This window comes from Parasteatoda tepidariorum, chromosome 7 (assembly GCF_043381705.1).
Source record: "Parasteatoda tepidariorum isolate YZ-2023 chromosome 7, CAS_Ptep_4.0, whole genome shotgun sequence".
In the NCBI taxonomy this organism is placed as follows: Eukaryota; Metazoa; Arthropoda; class Arachnida; order Araneae; family Theridiidae; genus Parasteatoda; species Parasteatoda tepidariorum.
This window is the reverse complement of record NC_092210.1, coordinates 39620131-39646700: the sequence shown is the minus strand read 5'-3', so window position 1 is coordinate 39646700 and position 26570 is coordinate 39620131. Positions and strand designations below refer to the sequence as shown.

At 27.8% G+C, this 26570-nt stretch overlaps 1 protein-coding gene and 1 long non-coding RNA gene across 3 annotated transcripts in view; one reads left to right on the top strand and one right to left on the bottom strand.

Annotated features, from left to right (window-relative positions):
* The window catches only part of LOC107439448 (enolase-phosphatase E1), a 158033-nt gene that overhangs the window by 71723 nt on the left and 59740 nt on the right, over nt 1–26570 (bottom strand). For both annotated transcript variants that reach the window (XM_043057304.2, XM_043057346.2), the window contains exon 2: nt 6091–7816. In XM_043057304.2, coding sequence (XP_042913238.1) covers nt 6091–7812 — 1722 coding nt within the window. In that variant the 5' untranslated portion in view covers nt 7813–7816. The remainder of the gene's footprint in view (nt 1–6090; nt 7817–26570) is intronic.
* LOC139426011 (uncharacterized) overlaps nt 1–26570 on the top strand; it is a 64625-nt gene that overhangs the window by 5763 nt on the left and 32292 nt on the right. The window contains exon 2 of the long non-coding RNA XR_011637258.1: nt 6114–6286. This is a non-coding gene — a long non-coding RNA (uncharacterized lncRNA). The remainder of the gene's footprint in view (nt 1–6113; nt 6287–26570) is intronic.

Below are 26570 nucleotides of genomic sequence, written 5' to 3'. Positions count from 1 at the left end.
AAAGCAGTTTATAGTTATTCTTTCTTAAAGTAAAATTACCTTTCGTTTTCGACGCAGTATGAAGCACGGAATTTTTGCTTACATTATATTCGACTGCGCAACATTTTTTTCCTAAAATTTGCCAGCATATTTTTGTTTTTAATTATTTGCAATTTTCTTCATTATACTACGCCAATTTCTAAGAATAAGGTATTGAAAAATTGAAATGTTGAATCGACAAATTTTCTTATGTCTCTTGAATAATTATTCTTACTTCCGGTGATGAAAAGAAAATTAAAATATTAAATTAAATAATTTATTTAGATAGAAAAACACTATTTTCGGATTTGCAAAGAATGATTATGGCATTTTTAGTGCCGAAAAATACCTTTGAATTAAAGCATTTTAATGTATCAGTTAACTCCATAATGGTATAAATAAATTATGGATAAATTACAAGATTAATGTTGAATCCATAGTTGAAGAGAATACTAAAGAAGAAGATACTAAAATCAATACTTCAGTGCCTCGAAATAAGCCTACGCTTAATCACTAGAATATACAATCGTAGCGTAAGTCCCTAATTAATTAGTTAAAATTTCAGAGATGCAAAGCAGTTTATAGTCTAATACTACATCAGGTGAAAAAATTATTTTTCAGTCGCTGCTTTTTGAAAACGAACAAGAAAATGGCAATGATTCTTGCTCAAACATAAGAAATGCTTTTTTACGGTAGTAAACCCAACTACTCGATGGTTTGTCAGCTTATCGCTTGCCTTATGTTTTATTTTTAGTTGATGTTATGAAAATCACTGTAATCTTCGGCACTGTTAGAAATTTTTCGGAATAAATAGTTAAATAACAATTAATTTAATTGTTATTTCACCACATTTAAGCAAAACAGTCAAATAACCATAAATAAGATGGTATTCAAACTGTTAACTGTGAGAAAAATCGTAAATTAACTGCTTTCCCCAATACGGCTAAACAACTAGAATTTTATTGCGTATAACTTTATCGTTGTATATTTTCAGTTTGAGACAATTTTTTATTTCTTTAGGACTTTTTAAACATATCAATAACAACTATCGTAGTACTTGAAAATGAGATTACTGCACAAGAAAATGGTTTCATTTGCCTCAACAGTTGAATGTTCTAAGTGACACTTTGGTGAATTTAGTCAGATTAATAGTTCGGGAGTTGGCTTTGAAAGTAAAAATTATGTTATGCCCTAAGTTCGCAATCGTTCAATTGGGTATCCATTTACAACCTTAACTCTTATTTAAACTGCTCTTGACAAAAGGTTTGTACTCTAAGAATTTTTATTTCCTACTAAACGACAGGTTGCACTTGGAGAAAATGTACTAGGAGCATTCTTCTATTCCTAGAGCATTCAAAGATTTTCAAGTTTTTTCTTCATTTAGAGCTGTTTGTGAAATATAATAACTTTCCATATAAATCAATGTTGCACAATTGAAAAAAACAAAATTGAGATATTTCCATGAGTTTTTTTCTTACAAATGACTCTTGAAATCTGCTTCCACTTAGTTATTCAAATATCATTTAGTAATTTGAACAATTAACGATAATATCTCATCTCAAATATACCAATTATTACACATTTAGACATTTTAGTTCGAGCTATTAATTCTTAACACTCCAAGAGTGATATGAAATGATTTTTTCGAAAATGATTTGACTCCGATATGAAATGATTTGATCCAAAAGATTAAAAAAAGTTATTAAACATTTCCTTGCAATATATATAGATATATATACCGTCATTCGGGGCTACTTCGTGCAGCGGGGGCTACTTTGTGCAAATTCGAATTTGGCATTTTTCAAGTGCTGCTATTCAGTATTATGTTTATTTCACGTTAAAAATGTGTGGAATTTGAAGATAGAAGTCTCTTCTATTACTACAAACATTTTTTCGAATTTTAAAACAATCTCAGAGTGTGTTTCGTTCATCCAGTGTCAACAACTTTCCGAGGACGTCGGATGTCGAAAAGTGTGCGTGGAATCTTTAGCTGTGAAATGCAAAGACGTTGATAAAACAATTGTCGTAAGTGCAAAATTTTTTATTTATATATTAATAAACAATAATATCATGTTAGAGTTAAAATAATTTGAAAATTAATAACAAATAAACGGAAAATGAAAAAAAATGCACTTTGGGGCTACTTTGTGCAAAGTTTCATTCGTTTTTTTTTTCGACAGAAAAATGGTCAGACGTTATAAAAAAATACCTGGAACGAGAAACTACCGTGATTACACTTTAGAAAAGCTGCAACAATGTTTGCAAGCAGTTGCTGGTGGTATGTCGATTGCAGAAGCTTCTCGGAAGTACAAAATCCACAGAAATACTATCTCTAATAAAATTCACAAGAAACACGTGAAACGTGCTGGTAAACTATTATTTTTCTTCTACAAAGATTTTTCTAATGAATTAATCAAACGATTTAACACATAAAAATATATTTTATAGGACATCAGGTGATTTTGACAGAAACTGAAGAGCAAGTTCTGTCATGTTCATTCAAGCATGTTATGTTCAAATTTATCAATATTATAAATGTTAATGAATATGTAATAATTATTATTTTTGAAATTTCATCCATTTCAATGTTCAAAAATGTATATGGTTTCCTTTTGTTTAAACTCAAATGTTTTGAAATAAGCATTCTTTTTAAGAAAAAATTCTTTAAAAAAAATGGTTTTTTAACGCTGAAAATTATTTTCAAACTAATATCTTTACATATCTTGATGTTTTTGTCTTTAAAAATGTCAACAATTAACTTTTTTAACAATTTTATATCAATATTTTACTAAAAACATGATTATTAAACTGAATTCCTATCGCTGCACAAAGTAGCCCCATTTGGGGGCTACTTTGTGCAAGGTATGTTTTGACTTATTATTCGTAAATATTACATGCAAATAATTCCAATATTGATCAAATTCACTCGTCTGAGTCCAGTTATGAATATAATATCGATAAATTTTACTAAAGTTTGAATTAACATAGTTTTTTTACATGTCAAAGTTCAAAAACTGCGAGATCTTGCACTTATTAGCACCGAATGACGTTATTTCATTTTTAAGGAAATGAAATTTTCTTGACTATTACAACTTATCATTTATAACACGTATTAAAAAAAATTTCTGAAATTGAAATACCTTTTTCAATTGAAATACCTTTTACTGCCACATATAGTTTTCTTTTTTCAAAAAAAAAGTTAGAGATAAAATATTTCTTCTAAAAATTTGATATACTTCGACAAGCTGGGGCAGAATTAGTTCCAATTCATGTGATAAAAGTTAACACAGTTATATAAGGTTGAGCAAAGTGTTTCTCTTAGTACCTACCATTATTTATTATCGGATTTTAAGAAAACCTTTAAGACTCTGGGTACTTAAATATACAGTATTAATAAACTTAAAAAATATTTTTAATAAAAAAAGTTATAATATTACTGACAAAAAAATTATTGTGATTAACTTAAATTTAACATAATGTAATCAAGAAAATAAAAATTAAAAAAAGTGTTTGGAAATCTTTTTTCATGAAATAAAATTTTGATTTTTTTCATTTAAAAAATGGCTTTTTGCCTGTTGTAGATTTCATTTGTTTACGGGAGTTATAGGGAAGTAAATTTTGTATCGTGGGTCCTAATATCAAAAAATTTATTCTTTCACATTTGAGAACGTACTGTCTTCTTTGCTTTTAAAAATAGAAATAAATATTATTGGCAAAATATGTGATAAAATAAATTTAAAAAGAAAAGAATTTACTTCTTAAAAAAACTGAAGACATGCATGGAAATTTAGTAACATAGTCTGCTTTGTAAACTACATGTTGTTTACAAAATTAACAATTAAACAAGCCCATCTATTCTTTCAAAAAGCGAAGGAATGAAGTACATAATCATTTGTATTGAAACTGGAGCCCTGGAGTTAAACTAACTGCAACAGCGGCTATTTTACTTAATTAAAAATGGGGGGAAACGAGAATTTAATTAAATTAACTTCCCAGGAATTAACACAAAGTGTATGGATTTATGTGTCAAGGATCTTAAAATGTAATACAATACCCTGTATAATTTGCAATACTAGTTTTGTTCGAATTATAGAACAAGTTATTTATTATTATAATAAATTTAATACAATATATTTTGTTGTTTCTATAATATATTTTGTAGTTTCTATAATATATTTTGCTGTTCAGATATTGAATAAATTATTCAAATTTGGAAATGTATCAAATTGAGAATATCTTTGAGTCAAAATTAATAATTATTTGTGAAAAGAAATGTTTTTCTTTTTCACTGTAACACACATGCGTAAAAAAACTCCCAACAACTTTAAACAGTGATTTTCGAAATCATTCGAATACGCGAAAGGTCTTCTTCAACATTTATCTGATTTATCTACTAATTTAATCGCACTTTAATAACTGCTGCAGTACGTTGAAGATAAGATTCCGTTAAAGGAGGCAGCAAAAAATCGCGATGAGCAAATTCGAGACCGCAAAGAAACTTTAACTCACTCTAGGTGATAGCACTTAACCCTCCAAAATTCAAGGTTGGGTTTACAGATAAATATATACCAGCTAATGGTATTTAACTTGTAAAAAACAGCAGTGTAGATACTTTAGAAACATGAAAAAAAACCTAAGTGCAAACAAATCTATCAGGTTTTCAAAAATAAGCAAATATTTGAAAAACTATGTCTAAAAATTGGACACTATGTCTAAAAATTAGATACTGCGTCTGAAAAATTTTACTATCTCCAAAAATTGGGACCACACTCGTCAGTAGATGGAGCTGCAAACTTGTAAGAGTATAAAAAAATATTTCCTACTGCACGTCTTAACATTTCAATTGAAATATTTGCAAAAATATTTTTTAATTTTGACCTTAGAAGTGCTGCACCATATTATCACAAATGGTAGTTCAAATAAAAAAAAATTTCTTCAAATTTTTTTACAAGTGAGCAGAGTATTTATTTTGAAAGAAACGTCTGTGGCTAGTTTTGAAACGTGGAGATTTAAATATCTATTATTTTTTTTTTCAGTACAGCACATCAAACATTTTTACTCTCTTCCATGAATCACTGATTGATTTTTTAATATTGGTGGTCATTTTGGAGCATCTAGTGCGTTAGAAACATACGAACTGTAAAAGTTTTATTAAAGCTCGCTTAATATGTATCAATAGTAAGGTAATATAATATAATAGTAACGGTAAATTACAAATTTTGAATTTCATTTGTAAGACAACGTTCATAATGGTGCTTACTGTTAAATTGAACAAAGCAAAAAAGCATTATTATAATATTTAATTATTTTGAAAATTTTCCTTTTCTCTATTAACGCAAGATTATCAATATAAGATAACTTTGCATTTATAAGAATAACTTTCTTAAAAATTTGTCAAAATATGGTTCGATGAAAATGAAGTAAAAGCTTACAAGTAGAGATGAATTAAAAACAAGCATAAAACATCACGTTACCTCAATAAATCGAGAATTGAAGAAAGTGACGCATTAATTAAACAAATAATTAAGTAAAGTTTTGTGTCTTCATGTTCGGTTTTTCATGCGCACCATTTAATCAACAGGTAATTAAAATTCGAACTAGTTCTTTCTTTATTATTGATGTATTTTTTCTCATTATCTATATAATAAATATATCAAGTTAAACCGTCATCAATAAACCTGAACGGTCTCTATGTTAGTCTAATTATTGTGCATTAAATTATAACCAACCCTGACCAATTCAAATTGCAAAGCAACAAATGATAACTTTTAAGAAAGATGAAATTTTGTGACATCAATACTTTTGATATTCTTCGAGCTTTTTTTTATTTATTAATGTTACAAAATCCTTATTATACTTATTTATCAAGTGGGGTGTTGTCTTTTACAAATATCAAAACAATAATATTTAGCTAAGAGAGCCGTTAAACCTATTTATTAAACTTTTCAAGAAATAAATTAAAATAAAATCGTGAGATAAATTACTTATAAAACATTTCTTGAATCAAAATTTACTTGTAATTATTACGTATTGAATGATTAAAAGTAATTTTAATCATTCAATCTAACTTACCTCTTCTTCTCCTCCATCTCCAGATGCAACACGTATCATTCTCTGTTCATCCATACCAACGCCAACATCACAGGTAACAGGTGATATTCTTGAAGCAGATATGCGACAACTTTCATTTTCCTTCGTACATGGCGAAGTTCTTCCAGATTTGGCTTTCTGTTCTTCTACAGGCTCACCAGAATTCAATTGCTCAGGCGTAAGTATTTGTGAAGTCATCATCAATGTCATGTCACATGTTTCAGATTCAGTAACCTTCGTCACTGTTTCCGATCCAGACGCTTTGATTTTAGACACGTCATCTTTTTCTATCTGATCTTCTTTTACAACAACAGCTTCAGAAGAAGATTCTTTATTCGCTGGAGACGCATCAGCGCTTTCTTTAGTATCTACATTCTCCTTTTGCAGAACTTTAGATTCATCTTTCTCAGACTTCAAGCATTCTTCTTCTTGCAAGATTTTACCTGATTCTGAGTCCTTTTGAATCTCATGTTTGCTTACAGAAGATTCATCTACATCTTTTTCAGTTAGTTCGGTAATACTTTCTTTTGTTTCACTAGCTTTCATACTCTCTGCCGATTTGGATGGTTCCTTATCGCTAACTTCTTTCTGATCAAGCATTTTATGCAACTTTGCACTATCTGTTAGGTTTTCCCGTGCACTAACATCTTTATTTGAAGTATCAACTGACATTAAAGGCTCTAAACTAACATCTTTAGCTTCTTTAACAGCATTCACAATAGGAATTTTACTAGCGGAAGAACTTTCTTTCGTATTAATGTCTCTTTCTTCTTGTTTCTCCGTTTTTGACAATTTTTCTTCTGGCAAGGAGTCTTTACTACAAGGAATTTCAACCTTTGTGTTTAAATCAGTGTCTTTTAGCTTTTCATTTGAGGAATTTGTATCGGCCTTTGAAATACTTTCTACAGTAATAATTCCAGGAACACCATTGCAAACATTTGCATCTTTGGAAACTGTATCAACACTAGAGTCTGTTTCGCAATCGTGATTCGATTTGTCACTTTTGGAAGTTTTTGGTTCACTAGTTGTTTCCTGTTTTAATGTTTCAGTTATTAATCCTTCTTTTAGAAGCTCGCTTTTGGTTCCTGAACCTTCGTCTAAAACTGGTGAGTGGTCAATGTCGCCATTTGGAATAGGTTTAGTGTCACTCACAGTTTTCGTTTCAGTTTTAGTGCTAATATTTTCGCTAATTTTGTTAAGCGCTTGCTCTACAACAGCATCTACATTGCTCGAGCTACTACTAAATTTGTTACCATTAACAACGAGTCCATCTGTTCCACCAACCGTCAAGGCTGCTTCGGTTACTACGGCTGTTGTCACTACAGATGCTACTATTTCTGGAGACAGATCGGTTTTTTTGTCTTCTTCAGATGGAGTAACTACCTGTTTGTTTTCGTAAGGCATACTTTTTTGGATGTCTACTGATATGATTGGATGGGGTAGAGTATCTTCTGTTGAAGCTACGGAATCTATCGTGTTTGGTGCTACTGAAGTTGATCCCTGTTCGGTTCTAGAGGGTTCTGTTTTTGACGTTTCCTGATATGTAGTGCTAGAAAGTTCAGTTTTATTTTCGGAGGTTTGGTTTGATGAAGATCCATTAGTTTTGGAAGTCCCATGGGATGGGGTATCTCCATTCGAAATTTCTTTCTTTTCACTGTGCACAGGTGATTTCTTAGGAGAAGTCACCTGAGGTTTATTCTCCATGCCTCTGAAAAAGATTTTAAAAAATTTAGATTTTTGGAAACATTAAAAATCTTATAATTGGATTAGTTTAGAACCAAACCTTTTTAACTGCAACTCTGAAACAAAATAAAATGAATAATATATATCACCCGTTGAATTTCCACTCAGCTCTTATTTGAGCATTGTATTCCACAAAAATAAACAATGTTAAGAAGAATTTCCGGACTTAAAATGTTCAATTTAACGTGTTTCAATCCTGACAGATAATTAATTTGGATAACACAAAAAAGGTATTTCCCCTGAAATCTAAAATCCTACCTGATTGGACTTCGCTATTTATTCTGATATCAATTTCTTTTCAGAAATAAAAACATTTGCTATGCATGAAACTCTCATTAGACCAGTATCCTATTGTATGCTTCAGAAATCTAGTCTCTAACTAGAAATCGAAAGAAAGGTCTCAAGAATTATTGACAGCGTCAAAGAAATCGACCTTTTACGAAGACATTATAGCTCAGAAATGTATTTTAAAGAGCTCGATGATAAAAGTTACTTAAAAGCGACTTAAAAGCGGCTAAAAGTCGTGCGGGCTGTTAACTTAAAAGAATGAAGCGGTTCGCTCATATTGCCATAATGGATGAAAAAATGTAGTAATTTTTTTTTGACTCAAAGCCCTTCTCTAGTCAGAAGAGAGGAAGATCAAAACAACGATTCTGTGTAATCAGAGTTTTGAGTGATAAGTATAAAAGTCTGTCAGTCAATGTCAAATAATAGGTTTTCGTGGAGGAGATGGTTTTGGCCTATCCTGGGCTGCCGTAACAAAAATGATATGTTAGTCATGATGATAATGATGATATGATGATGATAAACAGTATAATATTCCCGATAGCTTGTAATCTCACTTGGTGGGTGGTGCACGTTAAATCTGCAAAATCCCAAAGTCCTCCAAGTGCAAGAAAAAAACAAATCAATACCTCTGGGGGTACTAAATTGGAGATTGACCGTTTTCTGGATCTGGTCAAAATTACGAATTGTGGATTAGTGAATGGATGCATGAATAAAGGTATGAATGAGTCCACCCTTTAAAACGGGCTGTTACGTGTGTGCGTATGTGGCTGCAGTCGTATCCTTAGCAACCTCTGAAAAACAATAAACGTACCATCTGCCTTAAATCTGCTTGTTTTCACTAAGTGGCATTAGGAACAACAGCAACACGTTTTATTAGTCTATTTTCTCTTTTATCATCATTGCTTTCACAGCACTAATTCATGAGAAGAAATATTTAATATTTATTTATAAATGTTAAGAACGTAATTGAGATATTGACAATAATATTATTATAATCATCTTGGTAATCTAATAAAACATACAACATATTTGACGCTTTTTTGAAAATTGCCTTATCGAATTGGCACTTAGTGCATAGTTTGAAACTTTTTTAGTTTTACAGAAAATTGTAAGAGTCGAGATTTAGTACAAGCATAAATATAAATTCTCGAAACTGTTTATTTATTCCACTTATATTTTTATAATCATTTATGTGTGCGAATATTGATAATATATATATATATATATATATNTATATATATATATATAAATGTAGTAATTGTATTATCAGTAAAATGTATTATCAGCGTTTAAATGAGCAGGGCATAAAATGAAACACTTACTGCTTGAACCGTAAAGTTTCAGTTGTTGTTAAGTAGTTTTAGTGGTTTTTATATCCTTTTTTTCTGCTGAATAGAGCGTCAACTATAAGGTCTAGCTAAAGGTATGGAAGTATCATGATGTTCCTGATTAACTTGTTTTTTTGATAGATAATAAAAGTGTGAATAAAAATGTTAATAATAAATAATAAAATTGTGATAGAAAATATACCTAAACAAAATATAACTATTTTAAAACGAACAAACTAGTGCGAAATGCAAAATCATTTACGAAAGTCAATGTGAACTTTTATAGTCCAAGTTTTTATCGTTTTTTCCCACAAATTACATGCGTAACTTACATTGTCATAAATATGTAATTTCCTAAGAACTGATAAGTTACTAGAAAAAAACGGGGGGGGGGAGGAAACTAAGTAAATTTGTTTAAATTTATCTACTCTGAAAAAAAAAATTTTTGGCTTATAGCTGCCATCAATTTTGGCGATGAGATAAACTAAATACATTTTTAAGTACAGAACTGTAGTTATCGTGCAAAAGATAATATAAAATTGACAAAATAACAGTTGTTTGAATATATATGTGCAAATATATATCACTAAAAATGCATTTTTTAAACGAATTGTGTATGCAATGGAGCTATAAATTAATCCTAATGAGCATGAACATATGTGTTGTGAATAAATAAAGAGGCAAAAAATGACTAAATAAATAAATAAAAACATAACAGTGAAAAAATTAATAAAAAAATTTGACAGCATGCAAAAAATTTTTTTTTTCCTTAGCACTCAAACTTTTTTGCTGTGTATTTAAGAAAGTCGTCCTAGCGTCACTTCACCACTCTGATTTTGTTAAAAAAAGATTTCAAGAAAGTATCTTTTTGTAAAAAAAAAATTTTTTTTAAATAACTCTTTCAATAATGGATTTTATAAAATATTTTTCATAAAATATTTTTTTTAAATAAGTAATTGAAAACCTAAGAAACGGGAACTTAAATGCCTTTAAAACGTGTTGAAGAACTATCAATTTTGTTTCATCCTTTTAACGAAATTTTCGCTGTAATATATCCCTCAAAGTGATTCACAGTGCATCATGGGATCGATCTTAGCTCTCGGGCTTCGCCAAAGCTTCAGCAGACGCTTACTAGACACCGTTGGAAAGCACAATTTATGGGATTTTCCTAGAAGGTCAACTTAGAAATACGGGGGTCGTGTACAAATGTACAATACGTTTTTCCTTCTCATGTTTTCACATTAGGTATGCGTTAAAAACTTGCAAATATAAATTGAATAAAGAATGTTATAAACAAAGTATTGAATGTCTAAATATTTCATATCTCAACAACGAAATTAAAATGAAAAAGATTTTGTATTGTATGCTTTTTAATCATGATTTTCCTAACACGGCATACATAAAAATAAGAGTATCATTCCTTTTATTATTTTTAAATGCCATTAGTTAATGATAAAATTCTTCTTTCCATCGAAAAATACCAATATATCTGCACCTGCCAACCCATATGTATATGTACCCATATATTTATATATATATATATGTATATATAAATATATGTATATATAGAAGTGAAATAAATAAAATTAGTTTAATAATTTAATTTAAAGTAATTATGTTGAAAAAAAAGTTGTTGTTTTTCTTCCTACTATGTATATATATGACAAACGAAACAATCTGTGTGTAAGAAAACCAACAAAGGCCTATAGATGTTGCTCTCTCCGTAATTAAACTGTTAGAACTATATTTGATGTGAAGGAAGAAAGAGTTAGTTAAGAAATGTAAAAGTGTGGTTTAAAAATGAGTTTATGTGACTCGTTTGGCTGCTGTTTTTAAATATTGAAGAATAATATATCAGGTTTTTTCATTGTCATAGTTAATGGTTATCCTACATACATATGTACTTTATATCATCATATTATTGCAGACGCATCCTAGTCAGACTGCTTTCATGTCCAGTGTAGATTTGCATACACATTGTTCCTATCAACTTATGATGCCAGAAGCTATAGCAATTGTATGTGCACCCAAGTATGATAGGTAAGACTATTTATTCTATTTGAATACCACACATTTAAATTCCATACAATCTGTAGAACAATAAAATCAGAGTAAAATTTTTTTTTTAAATTTGTAAATTCCAAATGTATTTTAAGGTGACAAATTTGTCGCTTGTGCATATAATTTTAATGACATTTGGCAATAATTGTCGCCATACTAGTGTGAACACAAGTAACTGGCATTATAGTGGTATGATAGTAATTGATGGAGTTTTAATAGGCACCAAATTTACAGACATAGGTATAATGCATCATGCTAGTATATTTGATACCTATTAAAATAGCATCAGGGTAGGAAATTTTTAATATTTATACCTTGAAAAGGGTTTTTCTTACAATTCCTCTAAAGGAATATGTACCAGTGAAAATCATATGATTGTGGTAAATTTTGACTATCATAAAATGGCCTCGAGCAACAGGGCTAGAGAATAGCAGGGCTGGTTCACTCCTTTAAAGAAACTCTCACCGCGACAAACCTCCGATTTTCCTCTGTGGCGTCACGTTGGCGCGAAGCTTGAACTTTTACTTCAAGAACCGAGCGTTCGGTCTAACTGACTGTTAACTAAAATTGGAGCATTCCTTTTTGTGACAGATTCCTAGACATTCGTTGTTTTCTATAATGATTTTCCTCAGTTTTTTTAAAGTTAATTATAAACATTTAAAATTATTAATGAAATGCTNATATATATATAGATATATATATAGATATATATATATATATATAGATATATATATCACTTTCATTGTTTTAAGTTTTACAGACCAAAACATTACAACTGTACCAGAAATTTTTATAGTAAGAAAATCGAATATTAAAGGAAATTTTAAAAGAAATCTTAAATAATTCTCCATTTCGAATATTACCCGTACTTACATAATTTACAAAAAATTCAACGAATATTTCTTATTTTCTTAATGTGAAATTATTTTTCATGAGTTTGTCAGGCTTTGCAATGTTGATATAAATTGATGTATTATTAATGTTATTTTTATTTAAAAATGATCCATAGAAACTAAATATAGAACATACAGAATTTTAATTAAAAACATAAATTAAACAAAAACTTAAACAAAGAAAGTTTTCCCAATAAAAATTGAAAAAAAAGCGAATTTAAGCATGGATTTTGAAATAAAATAAAATAAAATGAAATAAATCTCTTTACTTTAGATTAAATAGCCGTTAAAAAAATTCTTTTTTCATAGAATAAAAGTATAGACGATTTTTTATCTTCCGTAATGATACTTAGGAAACTTTATACCACATAGATTTAGTACATTTAAGAATGTCTTCAATAATCAAACATTTTAACAAAAGTGAAATTTTCAATGAATATAATTTGAATAACCTAAAAAAGTATGGAGCAATCAGCTTAAGAAACTCAATATGAAAGTAGACTTTTAAGTCAAGTTAAAAAATTAAAAGTGTTTTTATAAATCATTACGAAACATATGTGTCCTAAAATTTGCTCAAATTTCTCCGAACTGAAGCTAATTTGTAAATCAAATTTAACTATTTTAGTTTGTAGTTAAAGGTATTTAAACAAGCAATATAATTTAATATATAAAAGTATTTACACGTTATTTCTATTTTTATTAAAAAAAAATATTTTAATATTTTTTCAATTAAATGAATACTTAAGTAACAATTTATTACATAAATAATATTTTAAAAATAAAAAAGCATAAAAAACTTTACCAGCAGTTTCGTTTACAATAACAAACTTAAGAAGGAAAAGTTTTTACAAAAGGTTCTATTCTTTGCATATTCTTAAGATGTGGTGCTCATTATATTTGCTTCACTTTATTAAAGCAAAGTCATTTTTTATTAAAATAAAGCAGCCACTATATTCTTCAGATATTTTCAACAATAAAATACATGTAAAACACATCTATGAAATTCCTTTCTTATAAAATCTAAAATATAATATTTATTTTCAAGAAAAATGAAATGCTGCTTTATATCCTACTACGAGCTCTGAAATTGTATTTCTTCTGCCTTAAGGGAAATTACCAATATTTTTCAAGAACTAACTAAATTTTACTCACTTCCCTAGGGATTAGCTGCACAAGTATGAGAAAAAAGCAATTTATTTTATTTTGTTACGAATTTAACCTTTATATTTCATATAAACTTTACATTTTTAAACTTGAGTAATTACTTAATTTTAATAAAAGGTAGTATTTTAAAGAAATTATTGTTTTTATCTATTTATATGTAAATATGAAAACTTCTTACTTTTTTTAATATTGTTTTTCTTCATTATTTTACGCATGAAACCGGTGAGTTATCAATTTAAAAAGAAGCAAACAAAAATGTAAATTTAATATTTATCGTGAAAGGATTAAACTAATGTGGATTAGATTATATCTTAAGATAACCACAACTTTTAAATAAATGGAAAAGTGCGTAGAAGATAATGTGGTACATTTGACGCATTTATCATTTGCATTGACTACTCCCTTAACATTGCTCCCCCCCCAAAAAAAAAGATGTATTCGGTACCATTCGGATTTAATATGTCTTCGGCTATGCTTTGTTATAAATATTATAATATAATTGTATCATCATTTTAATCATAATCGACTTTAATCTAACTTTTGTTTATTTTTAAATAATTATCGTCCTCTTACATCGACTATCGAATCTGAGATGAAGATAAATTTGAATTCTCTGGTCACTTTTCGAAGTTACAGGCAAACAGTCAAGTAATTTTTAAAATTCATAAAATGATGAAATTTTTTTTCTGTTTTTCGAATTTTTGAGAAGCGTTTATTTATATCTCGTGAAGGTTAAAAAGTAGAGAACTATATTAAAATGCATATAATTAAATAAATAATTCCAAGAAGCTGAAGCAGTAAGATTAAAAACTTCATTCGCTTCAAAAATATAATTTGTATATTGTTATGTTTGTGTATTTTTGAAGTGAATAAAGTTTCTCATTAAGTAATAATTGTTATAGCTTAACATCAAATAAAAATAATTTCGTTGAAAAAAAATTTTAGATTTATTATTATTGTTTTTTTTTTCGCTGCGGATTGAGACTTGTTACTGTACTTAGATCTAGCTAGACAACATAGTTTATGAGAGAGATTCTTTGAGGGTGTAATCGAACGTTTCAGTCCTACAAATCTGGAGCAATGGTCTTTGACTCTCTACTCACAGGATTCTTCGATACTTGATGGATTATAGCTGGAGGACATCAAGGATATTCGCTTCGTTACATCTTGTCTACCTATTGATATCGGATCGGCAAGCAACACTTCGAACAAGTCTTTACCTCAACGGCTCATTCATATATTACCGAAGTGCGTTTGAATTGTTAGTTACCAAGGATGGGCCCGAAAATGGATGTGCGCACATCCATTTTCCGTGCTCACATTCATTGAGTTTAAAAGTAAACTGGATTTCACGAATGTTGCACTAAGGTGACGATATTTTTAACCGAAATTTGTATCCGAAATTTTGTATATTTCTATCGTTTTTTTTTTTATGTTTATCATTTTAAGTATATCAGCTTTTAAAATCAACAATTGTACTTTGCATTTATACATAAAAAATAAGTAATCTTTGAAATAATTATTAAAGCAAAGATGATCTTTATTTTGGTCTTAAAAAAGAATTAAAAATTGAGTTTTTAAAGTCATAATTCCTTTCTAAAGAATTGCATTTCAACTTTAGAAGATCAATAATCAGAATATATCTCAAACAAGAAAATAGAAAAATTTTAATTTACTATAAATACCCAAGGGATAGTAATTTAGTATTAAAAAATAAATAAAATGCAAAAAAAATTAAACAATATTTAGAATTGCTATAAAATAAAATTTTATTTTGATATAACAAAACCTTATCTTAATAAAACAAAACCTTTTCTAAGCTATTTTCAAAGGAAATCACTTTCGTGATAGAATTCATAAAAATGTAAAGACAAAGCCTATTAGAACTTGTACAAAAATTTAAAATAAGTTTTTTCACAAAAAACTTTACCGTGATTGCAGCTCTCTGAGGAGCATTTTAAACATGTCAGAAGCAATTGCCTCAAATTAAATTCAAAATATTCTGTCTTTCAGTAAGAAATATTTTAAAAAAAACTTCAAAGAAACTAATGTCTCAATGATACCCCCGAGAATAAAAACTGTAACTAAATTACAATACGAGCCATGAACTAGTTTTTTTACGTTCGTGCTCATAAAAAGAACGAGTTAATTAAGTTTAGTTTCTTTAAGGCTAACCAGCATTTAGTTTAAAGTAGAAATTTTCTCCACATTTATAGTCATGCAAGGAAAAGTTTCGCTATTTTCTGGAACAAAAAATTGAATGAATGGCTGAAAAAGGAACTACATCGCCGTTACAGTTAAGCTGAAAATATTTTTTTATTATTATTTTTTTATTAAGAGCGAACTCTTAGAACGAGTGGAAATAAAATATGGCTTTGAGAGCTTTGATTGACTATGGAGTTAAATCTTATATCTTGACATACTTACTTAATTTTTTTAAGGATTTTATGACACGTAATTTAAAAATAAATAAATAAAACATGATCATTTTATACATGAAATTAATTAAGTTAATTAAATTAATTAAGTTAAGGGGGTTCGGTACCTCCTATGTTGACAATGTTAAAATGGCATACTTCGATGTACCTTTTTATAAAAAGTATCGTAGTTAGAGCTTTGAAATTTTTTGTGTGTATGTAATAGATATTCTAGATTATACTGAAGTGAACTTTTTTAAATTTAGTAAATTAAAAGAAATTCAAAAAAAATAAGTTACACAGCATGCCAGAAAATTTTAAAAGCTTCACATTTTCATCTGAAAATTTTGAATTAAAAAAAAATATTAAGTTTCTCTAAAAAAACTGCTCACTTCAGCACAAACTACAGTACTAAAGGAACTTTTTAAATCAAAAATCAAAGTGTTGTGATCAATAGTTTTCAAGAAAAGGTACATCGAAGCAAAAAAAACATAGTTTTGAGTTATTTGCATTTAAAGCGTAAATATTAGAATACCAACGATATTTGAAATTTAAATTCAAAAATCATATTGTTTCTAAGTTATAAATCTCGTACTGTTTACATTTCAAACAAATTACTCTTAAATGTTTCTTTTATTTGACTGAAAAATAGGTTTTTATACTATACTCTCCTCACTTTTCGAGCGAATAAAAACCCCTTAAAATGATCAAACTGAATGTGATAATTATAAAATTGTAAGATTCATAAATCACCCATAAATTTTATTCATGAAAATTGAATATTCAAGTCTTTACCAGGATGTTTTGTTTAAATTTAAATGAGTTAAAAGCATTTTGGTTAAAAAAAATAACAATATTACAAAAAAAATCTAAGAAAATGCATATTTCAAGATAAACATTCTAAACACAGAAATAATTAACAAAGAACTGTAAATAAGAATTTACTTCAAAATTAGAAATATTATGTAAAGAACATTTAAACAAAAAATCAAAATGATGTAACTAGAAATTAGGGAGGAAAAAATCCGGTCCAAGTTAAATTCGAATAATGTAAACGAAATTCCTAATCTATGCCGGTAATGACAGCTTCAAAACAATCCTGGTCCATAAGCAATGTTCTTTTTGCATTTCAGTACTTTATTTTCTTTTCTTTTACGTAAGTAAACAAAAACGTAATGAAGAATTAAAAAAAAACGTAAAAATAATGACCTTATAACAGTATAATAAAAGAACAAAACAAAAATAGACTTAACAAATCAAACTAATGTAAATCTCAGTTTTATATTCAAAATTCTCGAAAATCACATGGAAATAAAGAAGTGGGCGTGGCATGGGTGTTTTCGGTTTGTTTACATTTTTTAAATTAAGTTTAAGTACACTTCTAGGTGGATTTCAAACAAAAGCAAAATATCGTTAGAAAACTAATAGTTTCTAGTTTAATTATTGATCAAAATCTCAAATTCGATTTTTTGAAGGTTTTTAGGTACTGAACCCCCTTAAATGAATCGCATTCTAATGTAACCAGCGTGGACGCGCTCCACTTGATAGAACTTTAAGACGCACGGTGTCAGAGATCAGGAGAACTTAAGAGATCATTTCGCTGCTAAAATCTAAGAAATATAACACTTTTAAGTCTTAGACGTTGAATAATTGTTGCCCAATTATTTGAAGATCTCTCCCATTCTTTTTGAGATACAATTTAATGAAACATGATAATATTTTTATTTGTCTTATTAGTATATAATTTATTATATTATACTTGATATGATTGTTTTAACGCACTCACGAATGCGTATAATAATATTTGTTTATATTTTGTTTTTTCCGAAGCATTAATTAAACACAGAAGTTATATGTTCCCAGAAAAAAAGAAATCGGCACAAATACTTAGTTCCACTTGTTCTCAAATTTCACTAGTCTTGGATTTTCATACACTTTTATGTAACGTAGTCAGTTTAGTTCGTGGATTTTTGTTAGATAGCGAAATTATTTTTTTAAAACTTTCATGTGCATTTTAAACAAGCAGAAATAATTTTAATTAGGGACGAAAATAACGCACAGAACGCGGCAATCAAGAAAGTTGATATGATTTGTGGAACGATTTGATTAACGCGCAGGGTAATGCTATGACTCTAGTAACTGAAGCATTTAGCGGGAGTGAGAAAATGCCGCAAATTTTCCAGTTTTTCACAAAAAAAACAGATAAGGATGGAAAAATCAGCTACTAAGAAAAAAAGATGAACTGGTATCAAGTGTTTTAGGAATAAGGTCTTATAGTATACATGGCATCATAAAATGAAGCCCCGCGCGTCCTCCCGGGTTAATACAACATGTATTTTTACATTATACGGGGACTAAGTTTTGAAAAAGCGATGAAGTGCGGTAAAGTAACAAAAATAATTATTTCCTTTCCAAAAGTAAATGAGAAAATGACGTGATAAGAGAAGAGAGCATGTTCAGAAAATGCGCAAAAAGTATCGATTTTAAACATCCACTTGAAGAAGCTAAGTATAACTACCAGTAGCATGATAAAACTTGGAATGCACATTTTCTAAAAAAATATCGGCGTATGACTGATTTTATTTCGTGAACAAACACTTTAGTTATAAATATTTACAGTTGCATTAAAATTATAAACAATATATATCGTTTCAAAAATACTGTTATTTCGTATCACTATTGTGAAAAAGTGCTAAACATTATAAGTAAAAAAATATTTATTTAAACAAAAAAATATACTGTCCCAAAAAATATAAACACTAACTTCACACAATAAATAAGTATTTTTAATTAGTTAACAGAAACTCTCTTCGCTGTATTTCTCACACAGATTTGAAATCTTTAAATGCCATATAGAGTTTTAAAACAAAATGATAAATATCTAGGAAAATATTGCATAATAAAAACTTTCCCAAATATTTTTATTTAAAAATTTCTTGTTGAGTATTAAGTAATTACGAAACTTAGAGCAGTTTTACTAAATTATAGTAGATTACGAACGTCTTCTTTAGCAACTTTATCATTATTACAACAATAAGATTGTATAAAATGGATTTAAATAAGATTCAATTTCTTAATAATTTTATTGCTGTTTTTTAAGAAAAATTCAAATCTCAGGTTGCACAAAAGCAAACATTAACACTATTATAACAGTCTTATGGGTAAATGAGAAACAATTGGCTTAGAATATATACTTATGCGCAATTTTTGAATATATAAACTTTAAATTTCGTAACTTAAAAAAAATATAAATTAAACTGGCTACATTCTACAAAAATTCAAAAAAAAAAAAAAAAGNGGAAAGTTAGAGAGAGAAAGAAAAAAAAAAAAAAAAAAAAAAAAAAGGATTTTACATATAATTAATAAAATTCACAAAAATACAATTTTTGTATGGTAACAAAAAATATGCATTAAAATATTCTTTCAAATTGATGGGTGGAGTTTGTTGTGTCTAAGATGCTATCTGCTTGAGGAAAACAGGGCGTAACGCAGACTGCTTAGATGCGGTCGCGTCTTCCTTATGACAGACCAAGAATATAAATAGTTAGGTTTGCTGTTGTGTCAGGCGCGATAAAAATTATTAGTTAAATGGCTTTTCAATATATTCAGGAACATGAATTATTGATAGCTTTTTAAAGGTCACCTCTAAAATAAAATGATAATCCTTTGCAAAATTCAAAAAGGAAAAAAAAAAACTAAATGAAATAATTTAACAAAGGAGCAATATCACGAATTGACATTAAAATTTCACCTTAAATGATTTTTTAAAAACATTTAATAAATACGTGAGTTCAAGTTTTCAAATTTTTTGACTTATAGTGAACTTAAGAGGTGCATTTTATGAATACGGCGTCATCGGTTGCGTTGATCAGGTGGATTTCGTTTCTTCAAATACCTTAACAACTCGAATAATTAATTATTACTCTGTTGATGGAAGAAATATTAGTATGAAATTTACAACAAACTAATGACAAAATAAAAATATCATATATTTTTTTAAAAAAAATACAACCTAGCATTTGTTTTCTGTTCTAAAAAACCGCTAAATTAAATAATTAAAAAAATTATGCAATAGTTATTTTGAATATCAAAAAAAAAACAACAAAAATATAATAATTTTTGTGAACAAAAAATTTAAAAATTATATCCTGTACATTGTAAAAAATTCTGGATCAAATTATGACAATAAGTACCGGCACATAGCGTCTCTGTACTTTTACCTGAAAATCTATTTTTACTGGAATATGTTTCGAACAAAGAATTCCGCAACCGACTCGTACCTACCACAGTGCTGATGACGTAGAATATCCTCAGGGGTAAACGGATCATGGATTAGAGTCCCAGGTACTGTGAGGCTACCATGGGATGTTTTCATGGTTTTCCTATCCATGTAAAGCCATTCTGGGTGATTACCATCAAAAAGTCCTCCAGGAAGTAAATTTCTCACAATACTTGGATCCACGAGTATTCTTGTCGTCTGGATTGGATTCAAAATTACAAGGCTACGGAGTAGATAATCGGTAATCGTAAACTCAAAATCGGGTCGGCTGTTCAAAGACAGTTATAAAATAAAATTTAAAAAAAAACTATTAAATGCCGACCCTATTATTATTTTTACCAAATTGCTGAAATTATTAAATTTCTGGATATCACAAAATATCACCTTCGAGCATTCCCCTTCAACTTCGTAATATTGAGGCTTTTAGAATGATGTTTTGAGATGCATTGAAAAATTTTATTAAATAATAAATTGATCCGATAAAATACTTACATGAACAAAGGTAAAAAAAAAACACTTGCTTCCACTCACCGCCAACAAACTTAGCATCTAAAGCGTCGATATGTTTGCTGCAATCAATAAGTTCAAAAAACGCCCATTAAGCATCAAACATAACTAAAACAAATATTAGAATTAATTTCAAAACACATTCTCGGAAAATGTAAGCTTTGAAAGAAGCACGCGCATGACCAAATTTGACCCCAGAGAAGTTGTTGAGAAGGAAAATATCAATCCGTTTGTTTTTTAGACATTAGTAAATGGCAACGGACAGTCATAAGTCCCTTGTGTACCAAAACGGGGAGGGTTGATGTTTACTTGTAAATGAACGTGAGCCCTTCGATGGAATGCAATTATTGGAAGGACAATGACCTTTTCAAAAGTGTTAGTTTCACGGCTAAAATATCGACATTTTTTGAGAAGGAGTTTTAGTTTCATGAAAAATAAACGATGTAGTGTCTGCGATTCTTTTTATAAATAGCCGTGGCTTTGAAAAGCTTCGTTCTGGTTACATTCGCTTTTCGTGAAACTAGATTGAAAAGCAGAAAATAAAAAAAAAGAGAATTCTAATTCATTCTATCTGACTAAAAAAGAAATTTTATTGTTTAGAATGTTTTGGCAAGAATGATCGAAAAATCTATTCACGTCAGCAAATGTTTGAGAGTTTCGATTTCGTGTATTTTTAGTTCGCAAGAAGAACCGATTTCATTGTAACAGGAATTCAATTGATTTGGTTTTTTTTTATCCTTAAAAAAAGTGTTCTCTATAACATTTGTGATGTTTCAATAACAAATAATATTTCGAAAAATTCTTTTCGTTTCTTATACGCCTCATGTATGTTTGCTGACGTTACCATCATAAAATTTACTGATAAATTATTAACAATCAGACGGTATTGACATTTTATCCGGTAACACTATTTTATGTACTGATCCTTAAATTTATAAAATAATGATTTTGTTCATAAAATTATTTATTTTTTAATTAAATTATTGACAATAATTTCTATTTACAAGTTCTGAAAATATATAACTATGCAGAACGTCTGAAACTAGAATTGATAGACGAACCGAATAAAATTCGGTTCGATAAATGAACTTCCAAACTGAAAGTTTAAAATTTATGATTTGAAAGAACAGTTTAATATTTATTGAAAAATAAATGCGATGTTTTATGACATGGTTCTTGGTACTTTAATAATAAGTCATGAATTCTGTATCCCTGATTCTATAATAATAACTCAAACATTTAGTCCTGTATCTATAATAATTAATAAAATAAGTAGTCCTTATTTTATACTAATTAATAAAATATTCATTTATTATTCTGGAATAATTAATAAGATATTCATTTTCTTTTCTAGAATTATTAATAAATCACATTGTTCTGATTCTAAAATAATAATTGATGTATATTGTCCTGATTCTATAAAAGTTAATAAAATATGTAATCTGATTCTATAATTATTAATAAATAATGGAAAGAGTTACATACACATAGTTTCTTCGACGAGTTCAAGATTTTCATACATGAAGTTTAATAACAAAATTAAACCAATTTTATTGTTTATTCTTTTTTTAAATAAAGTAATAATTTAAATTACTTAGAAATTATATGGAAATTATTTAGAAATATATTATGCTTTTTTCTAGACATGCCATTTTTTATGAATGTAGTTTGCTCCACATTTCTCAAAAATAATTTTTAAAGAAAAGAAAATTGGTCCAAGGTACGCGATGGTATTGCAAATTGAATTGTTGAATACTATTCTTTGGATAAGACTCATTTTTAATATTTTTTCTCTTGAGTACTTGCTAGTCGATTGAGTTTTAATAGTTAAGAAGTAAAAACTTATTGTTCATGCAACCTGCATAAACTAAAATAAATGAAGTTAATCATGAATGTAACTATTAAAGAATATACTGTTGGAATATTTCAAAAATGTACAGCTTCAGTTAGAGGGTAAATTTTTTTTATATATTAAGAGGGGCATAGTCAATACCGCAATATATTTGTACAAGTTAGGCTAGTCACACATACCTTGGGGCAATTTAAAGTGAAAAAAAAAGACTAATTCAAAGAAAGCAGGTATGCAATGCCTTGCCGTATTTAGGTCTAGCAAATATAACTTATTTTTTAAGCGTGTAATCCATTATTTTGATAAATATCTACATGAGTTCTGTTTTAAAATATAAGCACTTTAGAGTTTTATTTTCTATTCGCATTGATTGAACAAAACATTTGTTTGTAACAGATAGGATCTCTACCACAGGTCTACAAATTCTGAAAATATTACCAACAAAGCACGTAGCAAACTGTTTTAAAATGCTAGCACTTTAGGGTTTTATTTTACATTTGCATTAATAGATCAAAATATTACTTTTAACAGATAGGATATGTAACAGAGGTCTGGGAAATCTGAAAATGTTATCAACAAAGCACATAGCAAACTGTTTTAAAGTGTAAGCACCTTAAGGTTTTATTTTCCATTCGCACTGATAGATCAAAACAGTGATTTTCACTGAAACAGAAAGGATCTCTAACACAGATCAGGAAAACCTGAAAATGTTACCAACAAAGCAAATAGCGAATTGTATTATAGAAATCAACTACTTATATATAGCAAATGCAAAAGTTTCTAGGGATGCCGTAAGTAATTACACTGATTCAATTCTCACCTACTATTCTGTCAAAAATACTTCAAATATTTTTCTCCGATTCTATTTTTTTAATTCTCATTTTTCCTAAAATTTTCAAGCCATATAGAGTGAAATTAAAATATTTTACGTTAACTTGAAACCTAAGGATAATTTCTATATTTTTAAAATACTATTTAATTAATATTTAACTAATTAATTTTACTCAGGATTTTTCCTTTGGAGATGAAAAAATTAAAATATTTACTGGCATGAAAGCTTAAATTGAAATTAGAAAAAAAAAGACTTAAATAGCATAAGAAAGTAATTGTTATCGAAAGCAGCATTTCAAATTATTTTTTTAAAAAAGAATATACTATTTTGGGTGTCAATTTCAGAAATAATTCGTTTCTTGAAAAATAAATACATGACAGAAATAAAAGTTTAACATTACATCTAAACCAATGTCGGATTTGTTTTCACCTCTGAGCGTTTGGAGAAAGAAACACGCCTGCCTACAAATAGAAAAAAATTGCAATGCATTTTTTTATTCCATTTATTTTTGAAGAAATGCCTTTGTGAAAATGTGCTTACAAAGTCGTTTACTTATGGAATATAAAGATTGTTTATGGCAAGATTTCACAACCTATATACAAAAGAAAAAAAAAACATTTACCTCCGATATTTTGGATTTGGATCTGTTTTAAAGCAATCTGGATGAAGAATGAGAATATATTTTTGCTCCTAAATCTTTATGCTAGAGATAGTGTGTTTCAGGATATCTTAAGATCATCTATAAGAGCTACAATGGTTGATAGAAATATTGATCCAAGATGTGGTATTTTTACTTTAAACAGTAAGCATAAAGTTTTTAAAATAGAACAAGATATTTTACAGTGCAAATATTTAAAATATTTATTGCATATGTAAAATATTTACTAAAACACATGTATTAGAGCAAAAAATAAAATATAAACAATGGGTGCAAAAATAATAATTTACTCTCTTAAAATGAAAGAGTTATTTCCCCTACTCAAAGAAGAGTTAAATTTTTTTAACTTAACTTGAGTGAAATACATTCTTATTTGAGCGAAATTCTTGCTTTGCATTAACTCAAACTTGAGTGGAATTTATTAAGCAATATTTGAGTGCTTTTAGCTCAAACTTGAGTGATTTATTTATTATTTAATTGTGTGCGAGATATAAGCTGGAATTTCTATCGTTTTATTTTAAAAAGCAAACGACAATAAATCTAAATAAAATTGTTATGTTATGTGATCTAAATAGATTATGTCTTCCTTTTTATTTTACGTTTAATTTTTTTTCTGGAGAATATGTCATTTAATATTTTGAATTAAGAAGAATTAAAACAAATTTTAGTTCACAGCGGTATTTCTGAAGAAGACGCTGTTTTACTTTTCAGTAAGTATATATACTTTGTTGTTTTTATTTTGAAAATACTTTTATTTTGAATGTGTTATATACACATTCCATTTAAATTAGCTGTTTTTCAGCGTTTTTTAATAAAATATACTATTCTTTTAAATTATTTGTCAAAAAAATTTATTAAAATTGAAAGTGTTAAATGTGGATGATTATGAAATATTAAAGAAATTTGATTCCCTGCTAGAATCTTTGTCAAAGCATTTGGGAATATATTATATCTGATAAGAGTCTTAGAATTTTTTCAGATTTCATATTAAAGTTTTAACATTTTATTTTAATATAATAAATTTATATCCATGTTTTAGTTTTTTTGATTTATAATTTTGGTACAAAACATTTCTGGATAATTAATTTCATATCATTCTATACTTCCTTTATAAAAGATATTTATGAAATTATTGTTCATACAGTCTATAATTGCTGTTACATAAATTGCGTTCTATTAATAAAGTTGACTGTCTTTAATTTATGAAAGTTCACATCTGCAACATCCATTCATTCAAATCAGAATCTTCAGATGTTCAATGTATTTTATTATAAATATATCACTCAAAGAAAAGGCGGAAAATATTATATTTAAAAAAATTAAGCAGCATTTTGAATTTTTCTGTTTTTATCCTGTCTTTAGCTTTTATTTAATTGGAATTCAGAATTAATACTATCTTCTTATTTCATAAAGTATTTATCACATTATACAAACTATTTTTCCTTTGTTGCATAAAAGTTCTTACCACTTTTCCTCAAATTCAATTTTCGAGGCAAAATTGAAAATGCAGAATTAATATTTAATTAAAAGTACAATGCTAATTAAAATATTTGAAAATGCAAATAAATTAGAATTCCACAATAGTTATAGATGAATAGTAAAAAAATAGGATCAAAATTAAAAGTAATATTTATTATGAGATATAGTTCAATTTGAATTTATATACCTATATCCCAGTTGAAAAGAAACTGTAGTTATTCTACAGAACTGAAGTAATTTCGTAGTTTTTCTAGAGTTAACTGCAAATTTTCTGTAGTGCAATCTTAACTGTGAAAACACTGCAGTTATTTTGCAGCTAATGCGAAGTAATTTCTCAGTAATTTATTTCGAAAAAATTTTAGCTATTGTCTACAAAATTACTGTAGTTTAAGTGAGGTCACTTGAAAATCATAAATTTAGAAAAAATTTAAACTTTGAATCCGTGGTCATTCTGTAGTAAATTTGAAGTAATTATGCAGTCATTGTTTCAGAAGTACACTTTCTGATGAATCTGCAAAAAAACTGCAGTTACTTTGCATTGTTGTAAAATTAAAAGAGTTTGATGTCTTCAATCTTGCTTTCCTGGCTGGTATATTAAATTTTTATAATGTTTTTTCTTTTTGATTATACATTAATTTCTTACAATTAGGTAAAAATTCTAAACATATATACTGATAACGGAAATAACGTACACTACCTATCTATATTCATAATAGTTAAAATTCATAAAATGCATACTTGATTTAATTGTAATTATTTATAATTCAGAAGCGATACAATTTAATTAGTTTAAAATATGCCTAAAATTAGGTATTTAAATATTTCTGTATTTTAGTAATTTTATTAAAAATGTCGTTTTCACTAATTTTTATTATTTATTTCTTTTTGACTTAAGAAAACTATGTTTGAGCAAAGTTTATGGTAAAAACAATATTAAAGTAAAGTCAAGTAGTTAATGTTAATT